General features: G+C 40.2%; 1 protein-coding gene across 1 annotated transcript; it reads right to left on the reverse strand.

Moving 5' to 3' along the window:
• Positions 1-17,356: 17,356 nt before the first annotated feature.
• Positions 17,357-18,064, reverse strand: LOC132357701 (THO complex subunit 7 homolog). The gene has a single exon (XM_059911383.1). It carries the CDS (start codon positions 18,062-18,064, stop codon positions 17,441-17,443), a length of 624 nt encoding a protein of 207 aa, XP_059767366.1. The 3' UTR covers positions 17,357-17,440.
• Positions 18,065-18,795: the final 731 nt, after the last annotated feature.

The following is an 18,795-nucleotide window of genomic DNA, read 5'->3' on the forward strand; positions in this document are numbered from 1 at the left end:
GACAACGTAGATAGGATGGGTGGAGGCAGAAGTCAAACTGTGATGCAGCCCCAATTACTGCCATGGCTGACTCCTTGGGGAGCTCTTGAATGGCCCATTAGAGTTATCCCAAGTTGGGTCTAGATGGTTGTGCCTTTATACCCCCACACTGATCAGTCATTAAATGTGGGCCACCTGGGGAAAGAGTGTGACCTTGAGTGAAGCAGCTCTCTGCAGTTGAGACAATCCCTGAAGGGGCTGACAGCTGTCTGCCAACAGCAGCTGAGGGACTAAGCCCTTCACTGAAGCGGGATCTGGGTGATGCATCACAGTGTCCATCACAGTTCCGCTTAGGAACAGTTCTTTTCAAACCAGATCAACACTGTCAGTGACATGACAGAGTGGACTGAAGTAAAGAGGATTAAAGGCATGATGACTTATTAGAATAATGGATGAAAAAATAACAGCATTAATATCTACCACCCACTGTGGGTCAGGTACCATGGTAGGAATCAAAGATACTGAGAGAAGATACAGTCCCTGTCCCTGCCCTCAGTGGGAGGAGGCACAGCAGACAGCATGAAATGAAGTCTCACATGAAATATGTGTTATGATAATGCCACCGGGGTGAAGAAGGGTAAACAATTCAGTCTGTCTTTAGATAGAGGTGGGGTGTGTTTGTGTGCGAGTGGGTTGGATTTCCAGAAAGGTTTTAGGTAACATTTTTAGCATCTATAAGATCAAGAAGGTTTTGTACAGGATGTGGCATTTGAGGTGTTCTTTAAACACAGTCTTGATGTTTTCTTTAATGTACTCAGAGTATAATTCGGTTTAGAAAAATATGATATACACAAGAGGTCTTCTAAAACAACTGCTAATGGAAGACATATCTGTGCTACTATAAACAATATATTTTTCCCAGAAACACTTTTCCTGTCAATTATGTGCTGCATTTTAAAAACAACCATTATAATAGCTTTAGGACAAACACTTTTTTTTTTCTTGGAAGATATACTGGAAATCTATATCAAGCAAGTCTTATTTAGGATATTTTAATTTACAGACACTATGTTAGAAACTGCTTATGATGTAAAAGAACTGAAGTTCCCTCTACCCCTTGGCTCTCAGTAGGAGATGGCCCTTCATTCAGTTACCTCAGATACAAATCTTGGGACACAGAATCCCAAAGAATTCAGAGACCTCATACCTGAACACAGACCCCCTCACATTCAACTTTGCATTCAAACCAACAAATACCAAAGACTCTATCTTAAAACACAAATACTCAATGAGTTTAGAGACCTCATACCTTGACATGAACTCCCAAACACCTCAGATTAGAAACTTAGAAGACAGAAACCCAAAGACACCTCACATGCTAAATTTAGACTCCAAAAGCCTCAGAACCAAACTTAGGACAAAAACCCTGAAAGAGTTCAGACAGCTCCCACGCTGAATGACCTCATTACATCCAATTACCTCATACCCAAACCTTGGAACACAGACTCTCAGAGACCACACATCCTGAATACAAACCCCAAATACCTCAGACTCAAATCTTGGGATACAGATCCTCTAAAAGTTCAGAGACTTCATCCTGAACAGAGTCTTTAAATATCTCAGACTCAAATCCTGGAAGGGGCTTTAAATGAGGTCAGAAACCTCATTTCCTAAAAACAGATCCCCAATTACCTCAGAATCAACTCCTGGAACACAGAATCTTAAAGAGCTCAGAGAACTCACATCCAATACAGACCCACCAAATCTCAGAATCAAACCTCGGAATACAGACCCTGAAAGAGTTCAGAGGCATTAGCCACTAAAAACGGACCACCAAAGACATCAGACTGAAACCTTAGGACAGACCCTCAAAGAGTTCAGGTACTACATGCCATTAACTCAAATCTCCAGTTACACAGAACTGAAACCTTGGGATGTGACAAAGGTGTTCAAAAAATTCAGAGACCTCACACTTTGAATAAAGACATCTAAATAGCTCAGAATCAAACCTTGAGACACAAACCCCCACAGATTTCAGTGATCTCCCAACCTAAACACAGATTCCCAAATACCTCAAACTTTGGAATACATACTCTTGAAGATTTCAGAGACCTTATATCCTGAATACAGACTCAACAAATACCTCAGACTCAAACCTGGAACACAGATCCTCTAAAAGTTCAGAGAGTAATACTCTGAACACAGTTCCTAAATATCTCAGATTTAAATCTTGGAAAGGGCCCTAAATGAGTTCAGAAACCTCACTCCCTGAAAGCTCCCCACTTACCTCTGAATCAAATCTTGGAACACAGAACATGAAAGAATTCAGACTTTATACCCTGAAAACAAACCACCAAATACCTCAAACTCAAATCTTGGGAGAGAGTTTTGAAGATCTGAGAGGTCACACCCTGAAAAGAGATCCCCAGTTACCTAAACCTCAGACTCAAACTTTAGAACACAGACCCTCAACTCATAGACCTCACTCCCTGAACTAAACTCTCAATAACCTCACACTCATCCTTTGGAACACAGGCCCCCAAAGAGTTCAGAGAAATCATATCCCAAATACAGACTCCCAGTTACTTCAGACTCGAACACTGGGACACAGACATTATAGATTTCTGGGACTTCATACCCCAAATATCTAAGATTCAAATGTTGAGACAAAGACCATCTAAAAGTTTAGAGCTGTGTTCATGCGGAACACAGATTCCCAAACATCACAGACTTTAACTTTATGAAAGAGACCCCATCAAATTCCAAATGCTTCACTTTTTTTTTAATTCTTAGAACTTGCTTTATTTCAACTTCGTAAAATTATAGACCTCAATCATGACTTATTGTGTTTGCCATATAAAAATCTGCAAGGCATTTTTATATTTGGTTAATCTCTCCTGTCAGCTCTTATCCAATATTCATATATGCCCTCCCTCTTATAATCTATTTTCAAGAAATATGAAAAACTTCAAGAGTAAGAAAAGAATAAATTTACGGTATTCTGTGCGTCATCTCTTCTACAAAGGTATATTTTTAAAAAGACATCAAACTAAAGATGAGGCAGGTTTTGGTTGTCAAAAATGACTTAATAAGTTTTTTATATGATGTGTGAGTTAATCATTTCTGTCAGATATTAAATAATATTTCTTTAGATCTTGATCAATATATCCTATAAGGGCTTTGATTTTTATTAAATTAATGTTTATTGGAGAATAGCTGCTTTACAATGTTGTGTTAGCCCCAAATGCTTCACTTCTTGAACACTGTACCCAAATATCCCAGATTCACACCTTGGAACAGAGACTGCAAACATTCAGAGACTTTATACTCTGAACTCAGAAACAAATACATCCAACTCAAAGTCTGGGATACAGACCCTGAAACAATTACGAGAACCCACACCCTGAACACAGATCTCCATATACCACACACTCAAATCTTGGAACACAGACCCTCAAAGTACTCAGAGACCTTATACCTTTAGCCCAGACCAACAAATACCTCACACTCCAACTTTGGAACACAGGCTGTCAAGGAGTTCAGAGACCTTACACATTGAACACTGAATGCAAGACACCTGGGAATAAATCATTGAAAAACAGATCATCAATGACTTCAGAGACCATATGCACTGAACACAGATTTCCCCCATTACCTCAGAGTCAAACCTTGGTCAAAGATCATCAAAGTGTTGAGAAACTTCTAATCCTGAATGCATATACCAATAAATCAGAATAAAACCTTGGGAAAAACACATTGAAAGAGTTCAGAGACTTCTCATCTGAACGCTGACCTCAAAAACCTTCAGATTCAATCCTTAGAACATACAATGAATTAAAACGTCTCCCACTCCCTGAACACAGAACCTCAAATACTTCTGATTCAAAACTTGGAACAAAGACCTACAAAGAATTTAGAGACTGCACACCCTCAACACAAACCCCCAAATGCCACACACTCAAATTTTAGAACACAGATCCTCAAAGAGTTCAGAGGTCTCACATTTCAAACACAGACCCTGAACACCTCAGACTCCAACCTTAGAACACAGACTCTACAGTGTTCTGCAGTCTCACAACCTGAAAAAACATCTCCAAATACCTCAGACACAATATTTGGAACTCAGGCCCTCAAAGAGTTCATAGACCTCATATCTAGAATGTGAATTTCCCAATACCTCAGGCTCAAACTTTGTGACAAAACTCTCAAGGAGATCAGAAACCTAAAAACCCAAACATAGATCCCCTCAACTATCTGAGATTGAAACTTGGGTCATCAAACCTTAATGAGTTCAGAGACTTCCCTGACTGAACACAGACTCCAAATATCTCACATTCGAACTTTAAACCACAGATCTAAAAGATTTATGAGTGCTTATGCCTTGAACACAGACCCTGACACCAGAGACTCGAAACATGGAACATAGATGCTCAAAGGGCTTAGAGACCTGACATCTTAAACACAGACCTGAAAATGCATCAATTTGAAATCTGAAGACACAGACCTCAAAGACTTCAAAAATGACTTTAAAGATGATCCCCAAATACCCCAGAGTCAATTCTAAGAAAAAGACCTCCAAGGAATCAGAGACCTCACACCTTGTACACACACCCTCAAAGACCTCAGACTCTGACCTTGCAACACAGACCCTCAACTGAGATCAGAGACCTCACATCCTAAAAACAGATCCCCAAATATATCAGTCAAATCAGAGACTTCCAAAGGGTTCAGGGACATCACAGTCTAAACACAGATTGTCAAATACCCCAGACTCAAATCTTGGAACACCGGTCTTTGAAAAATTCCAAAGCGTTCCCCAAATGTACATCCTAACATAGGTCTGCAAATACATGAGACCTCACACCCTAACATAGGTCTGCAAATACATCAAGCTCAGATTCTTAGGACATAGACCCTCGAAGAGGTCAAAGACCTCACACTCTGTGAAAAGACCCCTACATACCTCAGACTCAATCCTGCAAAAAAAAAGAACTTCAAAGAGTCAGAGTCTCACTCTTAACACATACCTCCAAATACCTCAGATCTTGTGACAGAGAGGCTTAAAGAGTTTAGAGCTCTTACATCCTGAATACAGATGCCCAAACAGCTCAGATTCAAAATTCGTATGGCAGGCCCTTAGTGATTTCAGAGACCTCACATCCTAAATACAGATTCCCTAAATATATTAATTAAAACTTTAATATACAGAACTTGAAAGAGCTCAGAAATCACAGTCTAAACACAGACTCCCAAACTTCAGACTCAAACCCTGGGACACAGAACCTCAAAAAGATCAGGGTCTCACATCCTGAACTAAGATATCAAAAAACTCATTAGCAAATTTAGGATACAGACCCTCAAGGAGTTAGAGATCTCTCACTTCAAACACCTCAGATTAAAACCTTGAAAAATAAACCCTCAATGAGTTCATAGAGTACATACCCTTAACACAGAATCCAAAATACTTCAGACTCATACATTGATAGACAGATTCTTAACGAGATAAGGGACCTTACACCCTGAATTCAGAACCCCAAATGCGTAAGATTCAGTCGTGGAACACAGATATGCAAAGATTTCAGAGACCTCACAATCTGGACACAGACCCTAAATAATTCACACCCAAACCTTGGGACACAGCCCTCTAAAATTTCAGACCTAATGTGCTGAACCCAGATCCCCAAATATCTTAGGCTCAACCCTTGGGAAATAGACTTTATAAATTTCACATACCTCACAGCTTGAACAATGACAACCAATACCTCCAACTCAACACAGGCTCTATAAGATTTCAGAGACTTCCTAGCCGGAATACAAATCCCCAAATACCACTGACTCAACACTTGGAACACAGCCCATCAAAGAGTTCAGAGACCTCACATTTTGGCTACACACCCCCAAGAGCTCACACTCAAACCTGAAACACATACACTCTAAAATTCAGAGATGTCACACCTGAACACATACTCCCCATTACCTCAGAAAATATAGAACTCAGATCCTCAAGGTGTTCAGAGACCTAACACTCTGCACAGTGACCCTGAAACACATCAGACTAAAATCTTGAAATACAGACAATGATTATAGAAACTGAATGCACTGAACACAGACCTCCCAATACCTCAGACTCAAACATGGAACACAGATCATCAATGTGTTCGGAGATCTCAAATCATGAACTCACACCCCTACACATCAGAATCAAACCCTGGGACAAACACCCTCAAAGAGGTCAGAGATCTCTCATCCTGACCACAAACCCCCAAATACTTCAGGTTCAAACCTTGGAGCATAGCCAATAAGTTCACACACATCTCACTTCTTGAAAACAGACCTGCAAATATCTGATTCACATGCTGGAATACAGGCCCTCAAAGAATTCAGAAACTTAACATCCTAAACATAAATCCCCAAATGCCACAAACTCAAATTTTGGCACATGGACACCCTAAGAGTTCAGAAAACTCACACCTTGAGCAAAGAGCCAAAAGACCTCAGAAGAAAACTTAGGACATAAACTCTCAAAAATTTCAAAGACCTCTCACCTTGAACACTGACTCAGACACCTCAGATTCCAACCCGGGAGTATAGACTCTGAAAGAGTTCTGTGACCACTCAATCTGTTCATACACCTCCAAACACCACACAACCAATATCTGGAAGCCAATCCTCAAGTGTTCATAGTCCTCAGATCCAGAACACAACCTTGCAAACATTTCAGACTCAAATGTTGTGACACAAAGCCTGAAAGAATTCAGAAGACCTTGTAACTGAACACAGACCACAAACAACTCAGATTCAAATTTTGGTCACAGTCCCTCACAAGTTAAGAGACCTCACTCTTGCTCATCGTACCCATATACCTCATATTCAAATATGAAAGCACAGACCCTAAAGATTTGTGAATGCTTACACCCTAAATACAAACCCAAATACCTCAAACTCAAACTTAGGAACACAAACTCTCAATAAGTTCAAAGACTTTACTCAGACCACAAATACTTCAGACTTAATTCTATGGAAAAAAAAGAACTTCAAAGAGTTCAGAGACCTCATGCTCTGGACCTGGACCCCAAAATACTTCAGATTCAAACCTTGGAGCATAGACACTTAATAAATTAACACTCCTCTCACTCCACGAATACAGTCCTGCAAATACCTCACAGTCAAACCCTGAAACACAGGTCCTCAAATAAGTCAGAGGCTTCACACTATAAATATAAATTCCCAAACACCACAAACTCAAATGTTGGAACATAGAACCCCAAAGAGTTTAGAGACCTCATACCCTGAAGAGAGACACTAAAACCTCTGAAGCAAACTTAGGACAAAAACCCTAAAAGAGTTCACAGACTTCGCACTCTGAACACTGACCCAAATACCTCAGACGCTAACCTTGGAACACAGAGCCTGAAAGAGTTCTGCACCCTGCAACTTGAATACACACCTCAAAATATCTCAAGTGCAATATTTGCAATGCAGACCTTCTAGAGTTCATAGACCTCACACCCAGAATAGGAATTACCAAACACCTCAGACTCCAACCTTGTGACACAAATCTTCAAAGAATTCAGAGATCTCACACCCTAAACCTAGAACCCATATGCCTCATATTTAGATATTAAAACACAGACCCTAAAATATTTGTAAATGCTTATTGTGAATACAGACCCCAAACACCTCAGACTCAAACCTTGAAACACATACCCTCAATGATTTCAGAGACCAAAACCCTAAACGAAGAACCACAAATACAACAAACTCAGAATTTTACGTCACAGACTCTCAAAGAGTTCAAGACCTCAAACTCTAAACACAGAACATGAAATACATCAGACTCAACCCTATGAAATGAAAGACCTTCAAAAATTCAGCGATCTCACACTCTGAACACAGACCCCGAAACAACTTACATTCGAACATTGGAGCACACTTAATTAGTTCAGAGTCCTCTCACTCCATGCTCAGAGACCCCCAAACACATCTGATTCTAAAGTTGGATCACAGGCCCTCAAAAATTTCAGAGATTTCACATCCTGAAGATAGATACCTAAAAACCACACACACAAATCTTGGAGCACTGATCCTCTAAAGTCTAGAGACTTCACACTCTGAACCTACGATACCAAAAGAAACTTCAGAAGCAAACTTAGGAAACAAACCCTCAAAGAGGTCAGACACCTCTCCAACCTTGAAAAGAAACCCCAAATACCTCAGACTACAACCTTGGAATACATACCATGAGAGTGTTCTGCATCATCACAACCTGAACATGTACCTCCAAATACTAGGGATTCAATTTGGAACCCAGACCTTCAGTGAATTCATAGACCTCATACCCAGTACATGACCTTACAAATACCTGAGCCTCCAACCTTGGGCCACAGACCTTCAGCGAATTCAGAGAACTTACTTCTTTCAAAAATAACCCACATATGTCATATAAACATTAAAACACAGACCCTAAAAGATTTGTAAGTGCTTACACTCAGAACACAGATATAAAACACCTCAAATCTTGGAACACAGACCCTCAAAGATTTCACAAAACTAAAACTCTAAACGCAGATGTGCAAATACATCAACTTCATTATCATAGGACATAGACCCTCATAGACTTCAAAGACCTTACATTCCAAATATAGTTGTGTGAATACTTCAGACTTAATACTATTAAAAAAAAAATCTTCAAAGAGTCAGATACTTCATACCCTGAACATGTAGCTCCAAACACCTAAGACCTTTACCTGGAAACACAGACCCTCAAAGAGTTCAGAAATCTCATACCCTGAATACAGACCCCAGAAGCTCAGATTCAAAATATATACCAAAGATCCTCAGTGATTTCAGAGCCCTCACACTCTAAACACAAATCCCTAAATATATCAATTAAAACTTTAAGACACAGACCCTCAAAGTTCAGAGACATCACATTCTAAACACAAAGTCCCAAATACCTCAGATTCAAACGTTGGATCACAGAATCTCAAAAAAAAAAAAAAAAAAAAAACAAAGACCTCATGCCCTGGAGTTAGATACCAAATAACATAGAAACAAACTTAGGACACAACCCCTCAAAGAGTTCAGAGACTTCACATCTTGAACACTTGCTCTAAATACCTTAGATAAAAACTTTGAAAAATAGACCCTCAGTGAGTTCAGAGACTTCTCATCCTAAACACTGACCCCGAAATATTTCATACTCAGACAATGGAAGACAAACCCTCAATGATATCACAGTCTTCTAACCCTGAATACAGAACCTCAAATCTCAGATTCGGCCTTGGAACACGGATAGAGAAAATATGAAAACACAGACACTAAAAGAGTTGTGAGGTTTACAACCTAAATACTGACCCCAAATACCAGAGACTCAAATTAGGAACATAGACCTTTAAAGGTTTCAGAGTACTCACACCCTGAACACAGACCTACAAATATACCAGACTTGACCCTTAGTACCCAGATCCTCATAGAAGTCAAAGAATTTACATTCTAAACCCAGAACCCAATACCTCAGACTCAATCCTGTGTAAAAAGTACTTCAACAAGTCAGAGGCTTCACATTCTGTACAAACACTGCGAAATATCTCAAACTCCAACCTCGAAAGACAGACCCTCAAAGATTTTGGTGCTCACCCACCCTGAATATAAACTTCCAAAAAGCTCAGATTCAAAATCTATACCAAAGACCTTCAATGATTTCACAGCCCTCACACGCTAGACACAGATCCCCACATACATCAGTTAAAAATTTAAGACACAGACCCTCAGTGAGTTGTGAGACATCACTTTCTAAATAGAGTTCCAAACACCTCAGACTTACACCTCAGGATACCGCACCTCAAAAAAGATCTCTGAACTCACACACCAAATAACATGGAAGCGATCTTAGGACACAAACCCTCAAAGGGTTCAGAGACCTCATACCCTGAACACTTTCCCCAAATACCTCAGACTGAAACTTTGAAAAATAGACCTTCAATGAGTTCAGAGACTTCTTACTCTGAACACTTAGTCCAAAATACTTCATAATCAAAAACGGGAGACAAACCCGCAGTGATAACACAGACTTCGCAGCTTAAAATCAGAACCCCAAATCCCTCAGATTCAGCTGTGGAACATAGACAGTGAATGATTTCACAGACCTCACATCTGAACAAAGACCATAAACATCTCCCACTCAAGCTCCAGAGACCTCACATTGTTTTTTTAAATAAATTTATTTATTTATTTTTGGCTGCGTTGGGTCTTTGTTGCTGCACGCCGGCTTTCTCTAGCTCTGGCGAGCGGGGACTACTCTTCGTTGCGGTGCGCAGGCTTCTCATTGTGGTGGCTTCTCCTGTTGCGGAGCACAGGCTCTAGGTGCACGGGCTTCAGTAGTTGTGGCACGTGGGCTCAGTAGTTGTCTCGTGGGCTCTAGAGCACAGGCTCAGTAGTTGTGGCACATGGGCTTAGTTGCTCCACAGCATGTGAGATCTTCCTGGACCAGGGCTCGAACCCGTGTCCCCTGCATTGGCAGGTGGATTCTTAACCACTGCACCACCAGGGAAGCCCAGAGACCTCACATTTTAAACTCAGACTCCCAAATATCTCAGGATTAACACTTGGGAAACAGACCCCATAAAATTCCTGACAGAGATGTCAGCTTGAGCACTGACACCTAATACCTCCTCCAACTCAAACGTTGGGGCATAGGCAATATAAGGTTTCACAAATTTCATATACCCAACACAAATCTCCTAATACCACAAACTCTACACTTGCAACAGAGACCATCAAAAGATTCAGAGACTTCACACCCTGCTCATAGACTTCCAAACACTTCAGACTCACAGCATGAAAACAGAGATGCTCAATGATTTCAGAGACCTAACGCACAAACCCAGATTCCCTGTAACATCAGACTGAAACCTAGGAAGGTAGATCATCAAAGTGTTTCAGAACCTCTAACTCTGAACTCAAAGCCCCACAGAACACAATCAAACTTTGGTACTAATGCCCTTAAAGCACCAAGAGACCTCATACCCAGATCACAGACCCCCAAATACTTCAGATCAAACCTTGGAGCACAGACAGTTAATAAGTTTGGACACCTCTCACACCCTGATCACAAAACCCCAGGACCACTGAACACAGACCCTCAAAGAATTTGGAGAGCTCACACCCTAAACACTGATCCCCACATACCTCATATTCAAACCTAGGGACACAGGCCTCAACGAGTCCAGAGAATGTGCACACATAACACTGACCTCCAAATGCCTCACATTCAAATCTGACTTTCAAAATTTCAGACACCCTTCTTCCTAAACACGGACCCCCAAATATCTCAGATTTAAACTTTCATAAACCGACAGAGACCCACAAGTACTTCATATTCAAATCTTACAACATAGACCCTCAAAGACTTCAGAGCAAACCTTGGAGCTCAGTAAATAAGTTTGGACACCTATCACACCCTGATCACAGACCCTGAGAACCTCTGATTTTAAACCTTGGAATACAGATCCTCAAAGAGTTCAGAGACTTCACACCCCGAACAGGGATGTATAAAAACTCAGACACAAAAACTTGGAACCCAGAACTTAAAAAGATTCAAGAACCTTACTCTTTGAATGCAGAGCAAAAATACCTCTGAAACTTGGGATCCAAGCTTAAAATTTCAAAGACTTCACAACTTGATCATAGGCCCCCAATTACCTCAGATTCAAACCTTACAATGTAGACCCTGAAAAAAATTCAGAGACCTTACACCTAAACACAGACCAGCAGTTACCTCAGACTCAAACATGTGGACTGACCCTGAAAAATTTCAGAGAACATTAGCATACACCTCAAAGTGTCTAAGACTCAAAACATATAACAAATGCCCTTAGAGAGATAAGAGACCTCATACCTTGAACATGGGCTTCCAAACACCTTGGGCAAAAAACCTGGAACAAAAACCTTCAAAGAATCCATGGATTTCACTTCCTGAACACCGACCCCCAAATACCTTGGATCCAAATGTGGGACTCAGACCTTCTAAAAGTTCAAAGGCCATACACCCTTTGAGCTCAAGCCTCCTAATCCCTAAGACTAAGACCTGGGAACAGAAACTGGAAATCTCAGGGGCCTCAAACCCTGAATACAGACCCTTAAATAACAAACTGAATCCTTGGGACACAGATCCTCTAAAAGTACAGAGGACTTCAGGCCATGAATGCAGAACTCCAAATACATGAAACTTAACTTTTGGAAATGGATCCCCCTAGATTTCAGAGACCTTTCACCCTGAACAGAGACCCACAATGACTTGAGATTCAAACCTCGGCAACATAAATCCTCAAAGACTCCACACTGTGAACACAAACTACTACGTTAGAGTCAAAACCTTGAGTCACAGAACTTACAGAGGTCAGAGAGCTCACACCCTGAACACAGGCCTCCAAACCCCTCAGAATCAAATCTTAGAACAGAGACGCTCAAAGTTTCAGAGGCCTTGCACCCTGACTATGGACCCCCAAATAACTCCAACTGAATCCTTGGGACACAGACCCTTTAAAATTTCACAGACTTCGCACTCTGAAAACAGACCCCAAATACCTCATATTCAAAAGTTGGGACACAGATCCTCTCAAAGTTCAGAGACCTCACATGCCGAACACAGACCCCTGAGTACCTCAGCCTTAAACTTTTGGAAACAGAATCCCATTGATTTCAGACATCTCTCACTGAACAGAGAGAATAAACAGAGCAAGAACAAACTTCAAACTTAGTACAATCCTTACTAGATTAATACTAAATCCTAGGAGAAGTACACATACTAAAATCCTAGGAAAAATAACTGCACTCTTCTCCAAACATACAAAATATTTACTTTAGTATCTACTGTCCTATATAACCTGTCACACTTTCCACATGGAATTATTATGCGTACAAAAAGGCAAGAAACACACAGTCTAAAGAACCAATCATCAGAACCAAACTCAGATATAACACAGATGATGAAATTATCAGACAAAATAATTGTAGCTAATATGTTAAAGGCTCTGATGGAAGTAGGGGTGGGAGGAAAATGTCTTCTCTGGTGTTTTGATTAAGCCTCATTCTTAGGCAAGCACTGTGTGTGTCTTGGTGGAGTGGCCTTTAGAATGTTCCTTTCCTTCCTCCATGGGTAGAGCTTTTCTTCCCCTGTTTGCTTCTCCCAGCTGCATGGGTATCCACCCATGCACTCTGGCTACAGCTTTGATGCCCTGGCTCCTGAAGATGGAAGCTTTTGTTACTTAGGGATGATAGGGAAGATGATAGGCCAAGTTTCCTTGATGGTTTCCATTGCCTTCCCCTAGTTGCAGTAGAATTCTACCAGTGCCTGCAGATTAAGCTTTTATGTTCTGTAAGAGAGATAGGGGAAATGGGTCTGGGGGGATTTTGACAGAGGCTGTTCTCCTCCCCTTGCCAGCACCACAGGGGAACTTTTCTGGATTCTCTTGTGAACCTACTGGTATTCCTAGAGGAAAAGCCTACAAGAGGGTGGGAACCCCACATGGCTGAGTCCCTTGGAATCCCCTGAGAGCTTCACATTCTCATGTGAGCCTCATTCCTGATCTTTGGAGGAAAGCATTCAGTCTTTCAACATAAAATACGATGCTAGTTGTAGATTCTTTTGTAGATACCCTTTACCAAATTCAAGGAGTTTCCTTCTGGTCCTAGTCTGCTGAGAATTTTCATCATGAATGGATGTATTTTGTCAAATGCTTCTACTGCATCAATTGACATGACCATGTGGTTTTCTTTATAGACTATTAATATGGAGGATTACATTGACTGATTTTTGAATATTGAATTAGCCTTGTATTCCTGGAATAAACCTCTTTTAGTTGTGGTGTATTATTCTTCTTATATATTGCTAGATTCAATTTGCTAATATTTTGTTGAGGACTTTTACATTTATGTTCATGACATTCTAACAATCTTAAATGTTTATGTACCTAATAATAGCTAAAACATACATGAAGCTAAAACTGATAGAACTGCAAGGAGAAATAGACAAATCCACAATTATAGTCTGAGATTTCAATATCCCTTTCTCAATAATGGATAGAACATATAGGCAGAATATCAGCAAGGATACAACAGACAATCTGAAAGATACAAACTACCAAGGCTTACTTAAGAATACAAAACCGGAATAACTCTTTATCTAGTAAAGAAATTAAAATTTAGTGAAAATATGTTTGCATAAAGAAAACTCCAAACTCAGACGGCATCACTGGAGAAGTCTACCAAACATTTAAGGAATAAATAATACCAATTCTACACAAATGATTCCAAAATATTGAAGAGGAAAGAATACTTTCCTACTCAACTCATTCTATGAGGCCAGAATTTCCTGGATTCCAAAACCAGCTAAAGACCTTAATAGAAAAGGAAACTACAGATCAATATCCCTCATAAATATAGATGCAAAAATTCTAAACAAGATTTTAACAAACTGACTCTAACAATATGTTCCATCATGACTGAATGGAATTTATCTCAGTAATGCAGGGCTGGTTTAATATTTGAAAAGAAACCAATGAAATTCACCATATTAACAAACTAAAAAAGAAAATACCCATATGATTGTCTCACTGCAGAATGTTTTGCCCTAAGATCAGGAACAAGACAGGGATGTCCACTTTTACCACTTGTATTCAACACTGTACTCGAGGTTCTAGATAGTGTAATCAGGCAAGATAAAGAGATAAAATGCATCCAGATTGGAAATAAAGAAGTAAAACTGTCTATCCACAGATGACATGATCATTTTCATAGAAAGTGTGATTAAATCTAATTAAAAGCTACTAAAACCAACAAGTGAGTCTAGCGAAGTTACAGGAAACAAGCTCAATGTAAAGAAATCAGTTGTATTTCTATATACTAACAATAATCAAAATTGAAATAAAAACCAATTTATAAGAGCATAAAACATGAAATACATAGGAGTAAATCTGACAAAAGAAGTGAAAGATCTGTATACTGAAAACTACAATATATTGCTGAGAGAAATTAAGACCTAAGTCGGACTTCCCTGGTGGTGCAGTGGTTAAGAATCTGCCTGCCAATGCAGGGTACATGGGTTTGAGCCCTGGTCCAGGAAGATCCCACATGCCGCGGAGCAACTAAGCCTGTGCGCCACAACTACTGAGCCTGTGCTCTAGAGCCAGCGAGCCACAACTACTGAGCCCACGTGCCACAACTACTGAAGCCCACGTGCATTAGAGCCCGTGCTCCACAACAAGAGAAGCCACTGCAATGAGAAGCCCACGCACGGTAACAAAGAGTAGCCCCTGCTCGCCGCAACTAGAGAAAAGCCCGCACGCAGAAATGAAGACCCAGTGCAGCCAAAAATAAATAAATTAATTAATTAATAAAAAAAAATTAAGACCTAAGTTAATGGAGAGATTATATCTTGTTCATCGGTCTGAAGATTCCAAATTGTTAATGTGGCAATTCTTCCCAAATTGATCTATAAATTTAATGTACTCTTCATCAAAATCCCAGCAGTTCTTTCTTCTTTTCTTTTTTTGTAGAAGTTGACAAGCTGATTCTAAAATTTATATGGATATGCAAAGGACCTAGATTAGACAAAACAAGATTTCAAGAATTATTATAAAACTATATCACAATAGTGTAGTATTGGCATAAAGACAGAAAAATAGATCAATGGAACAGAGGGTCCAGAAATAAACCCACAAATATACGGACAACTGATTTTTGGCAAAGGCATACAGGCAGGGGCATAAGAGCCAGCAAAGGCCAGCATGACCACGGTACCCTTACCGATTAATTGCCTGACTACTGGGGGATATGTGCCTAAGAGTAAACTCACCTGAGAGAGAAGTCCAAAGGCAGATGAGCTTTCTAGGCCAGGTGAGAAGCCTGAACACCATCAATAAAGACTGAAAGCACAATTAAAATTTTGGGATCAGTTGGCATAGAAAGGCAAACTTGGAGGCTTCTGGATAAGGAGGAGGGAGGAAAAGGGGCAACTCCTTCGGGTGATGGAGCTGTCAAGAACCTTCCTTCCCCTCCACCACTTCAGGTGAATTGCCCAGATATGCCACCACTAAGTAATAGCTATCTGAATACATGTGAGTGTGTGTGCAACAACTAAATGTCCATGTGTAGTATCTGAAGGAGTTTGCAGATTGTTGGAGTCAAAGTTTAAAATCATATACTTTATCAATGAGATTTACATGAATGTTCCTTTGCAATCATGTAAACTTCCTTCATGTTTACCAGGCGGTGATTTAGAAAAATTACCTCACAGAATATTTATATTCACAATCTACTTGTGCACTCATTGTGGTCTGCTGTTGGTCAGGAACACCAAAGAAAAGATCCTCCTTTCACCTGCAGCCTGAGTCTCCAGCCTCAGTGACCTCTGCAGTTGCCAAGCATGTCAGGGCCTGCCAGGTTCCATGACTTAGCTCATTATGTTCCTTCAGGGACTGCTACATCTCGCACACGTGGGTACTTACACCACATCACCTCTCATGGATGGTGGTCATGGGGTTGCTAAGCTTTTCCTTGAGTTAAGGAATTCAAAGGAACCAGCAGTCAGTGATGTAAAGAAACAAGCAAAGGCAATGGGAGCAAAAAGACACAGGTTTAATGCCTGGAATACCTTGCCGAGGGTGTGATGTTGGACAAGTTGGAAATACTCTCAAGCCTCTTTTCGTTTATGTATGATTATTTTTCCTAAAGAAATAATTAAGGAAGTGGGTAGGGAATGATCCATGAGGATGTTTGCTGCAGCATGGATGATAATCTAGAATGAATGTGTGAGACATATATATGTAACTATATGCACTAAAATGGCAGAGAGGTTTTTAATGGATGCTCGAGTTATAAGATTGATTCTATTTTTTTTTAATGCATATTGATTTACTTTGCATCTTGTAATTACCTCTGATATCAGTGATTCTTAATATCGTGGAACCTCTCCCACAATAAGCATACACCACAAACATTTTGTACATAATTTCTTAAGTTCACAGCCCTCCTGAGAGCCTATTCATGGACTTCATTTTCAAAAGTGGCAACGATTTCCAGAAATTGACTAATTTTCTCAGGTACATCCTAGAAATGCCACCTTCTCACTATCTTCCACTTATTTTGTGAGCAAATCAATGTTACCAGTTAAAAACTACCTAGAATACCAATGAGCACTAACATATCTCGCTTGAAAATATTTTATTAAACATTTTTGGATGTTGCTTCCTATCTTTTAAGTATAAAAAAGGCATTTCAATAAAAACAAATATATAATGAAGTCATCTGCCTTTGTGTGAAGAAATATGAATGAACTGTGCATTAAAATTTAAAAGCAACATAGTTCACCGCCAAAACTTTAAATGTCTCAAGAGCACAACAAATTCTGAACACACTAAGATCATGTTGCTACTTCAATATTCTTGGGAATGGTGAGTGATTAGTTGGTCTGTGGTTTAGGATCAGTTTCCGTGCTTGTTTCTTGAGCTTCTTCAACCTCTGAGAGCTTTTCATCATTTTCCAGTGTTTGCTGAAGTTCATGGATGGTACAATGAAGAACATGAAACTGTTTCCTTCTCAATTCTAGCTTATCGTCAACACTTTCTTTAATATGTGAAAGATGCTCTAGTTCTTTTCCCAGAGCCTCTAGTTCCTTTAATGTCTCATGCCTGTCTGGATGACGCTGGATCACTTTTGCCAATGCATCATATTCTTCGCGATTTTTTCGTATTTGTTTTGCTTGAAGAATTTGCTGTCTGCACTCAGCAATTTTTTCATGTGCTCCAGCAATGCTACATTCTATTTCTTTGTACATTTTTTCATAACTTTCCACTTCTCTGAGATTCATATCATACATCCGCGAAGTTTTGCCCATTGAAAATTCACATTGGTACAGTGTGCTCAGCATAAGTTGGTACTGGCTGTATCCCTCTTCCTGGGATCCAGAGTTGCACCATTTAATGAAACGTCTCACTAGTAGATTAATTCTCCGATCATCTCCAGTGCCATCTCCATCAATTAGGAGACGCCTCCGTATGACTTCGTCGTCAGTCAGGGCTTCCATGGCGTGCGCGGCGGTTGGCGGCGGCGCAAGCTGAGGCGGCGGTTGGCGGCGGCGGAGGTCAAACTCCCACAATGCAGCCGGGTAAACAGCCATGGAGGAGGAGGCGGCGGCGCCCGCGGCCGCCCGCGCCGCCGCCGCCGCCGCCGCCGCCGCGGGACCTGCGCTCCGCGCGCTCCGCGAACTCCCCGGGGGCGGCCGCGGCCGGCGCGTGTGGGGCCATAAGATTGATTCTTAATTCTCTTTCCAATTTTACTTTTTATTTTTACTATGAGCATGAATTACTTGAATAATAATGTTAAAGCTTATTATTTATAATAATGCAAATTCAGATACTAGTGTCCATCAGAATAGCAGAAAAAGAACTAATGTTATACCCAACAATTGCAAGGTTGGAAGAAAACAGGACTTCTTGTACGCAAGCTGGAGTGTAAAATGGTTTCTCACTTCTTTGAGTCATCTAGCAATACACATTAAAAACGTTTAAACGTCCACTTTCCTTTCACCTAGCAATTCAATTTCCAGGAATACATCCTAAGAAAGTATGAGAAAAGCATGCCACAGCACAAGTGTAAGATGTTCATTCCAATTTTACTTACAATATTAAAAAGACCATGAACAAATGAACATAAATACATACACATAGTCACGTGTCTGCTTAAAACCATAGAATCACACTAGAGTGTTCTACAGCCTTTTTTGTACTACTTAACTTTAATTAACAGATATTCTAT

Source organism: Balaenoptera ricei, chromosome X (genome assembly GCF_028023285.1).
Source record: "Balaenoptera ricei isolate mBalRic1 chromosome X, mBalRic1.hap2, whole genome shotgun sequence".
Taxonomy (NCBI): domain Eukaryota; kingdom Metazoa; phylum Chordata; class Mammalia; order Artiodactyla; family Balaenopteridae; genus Balaenoptera; species Balaenoptera ricei.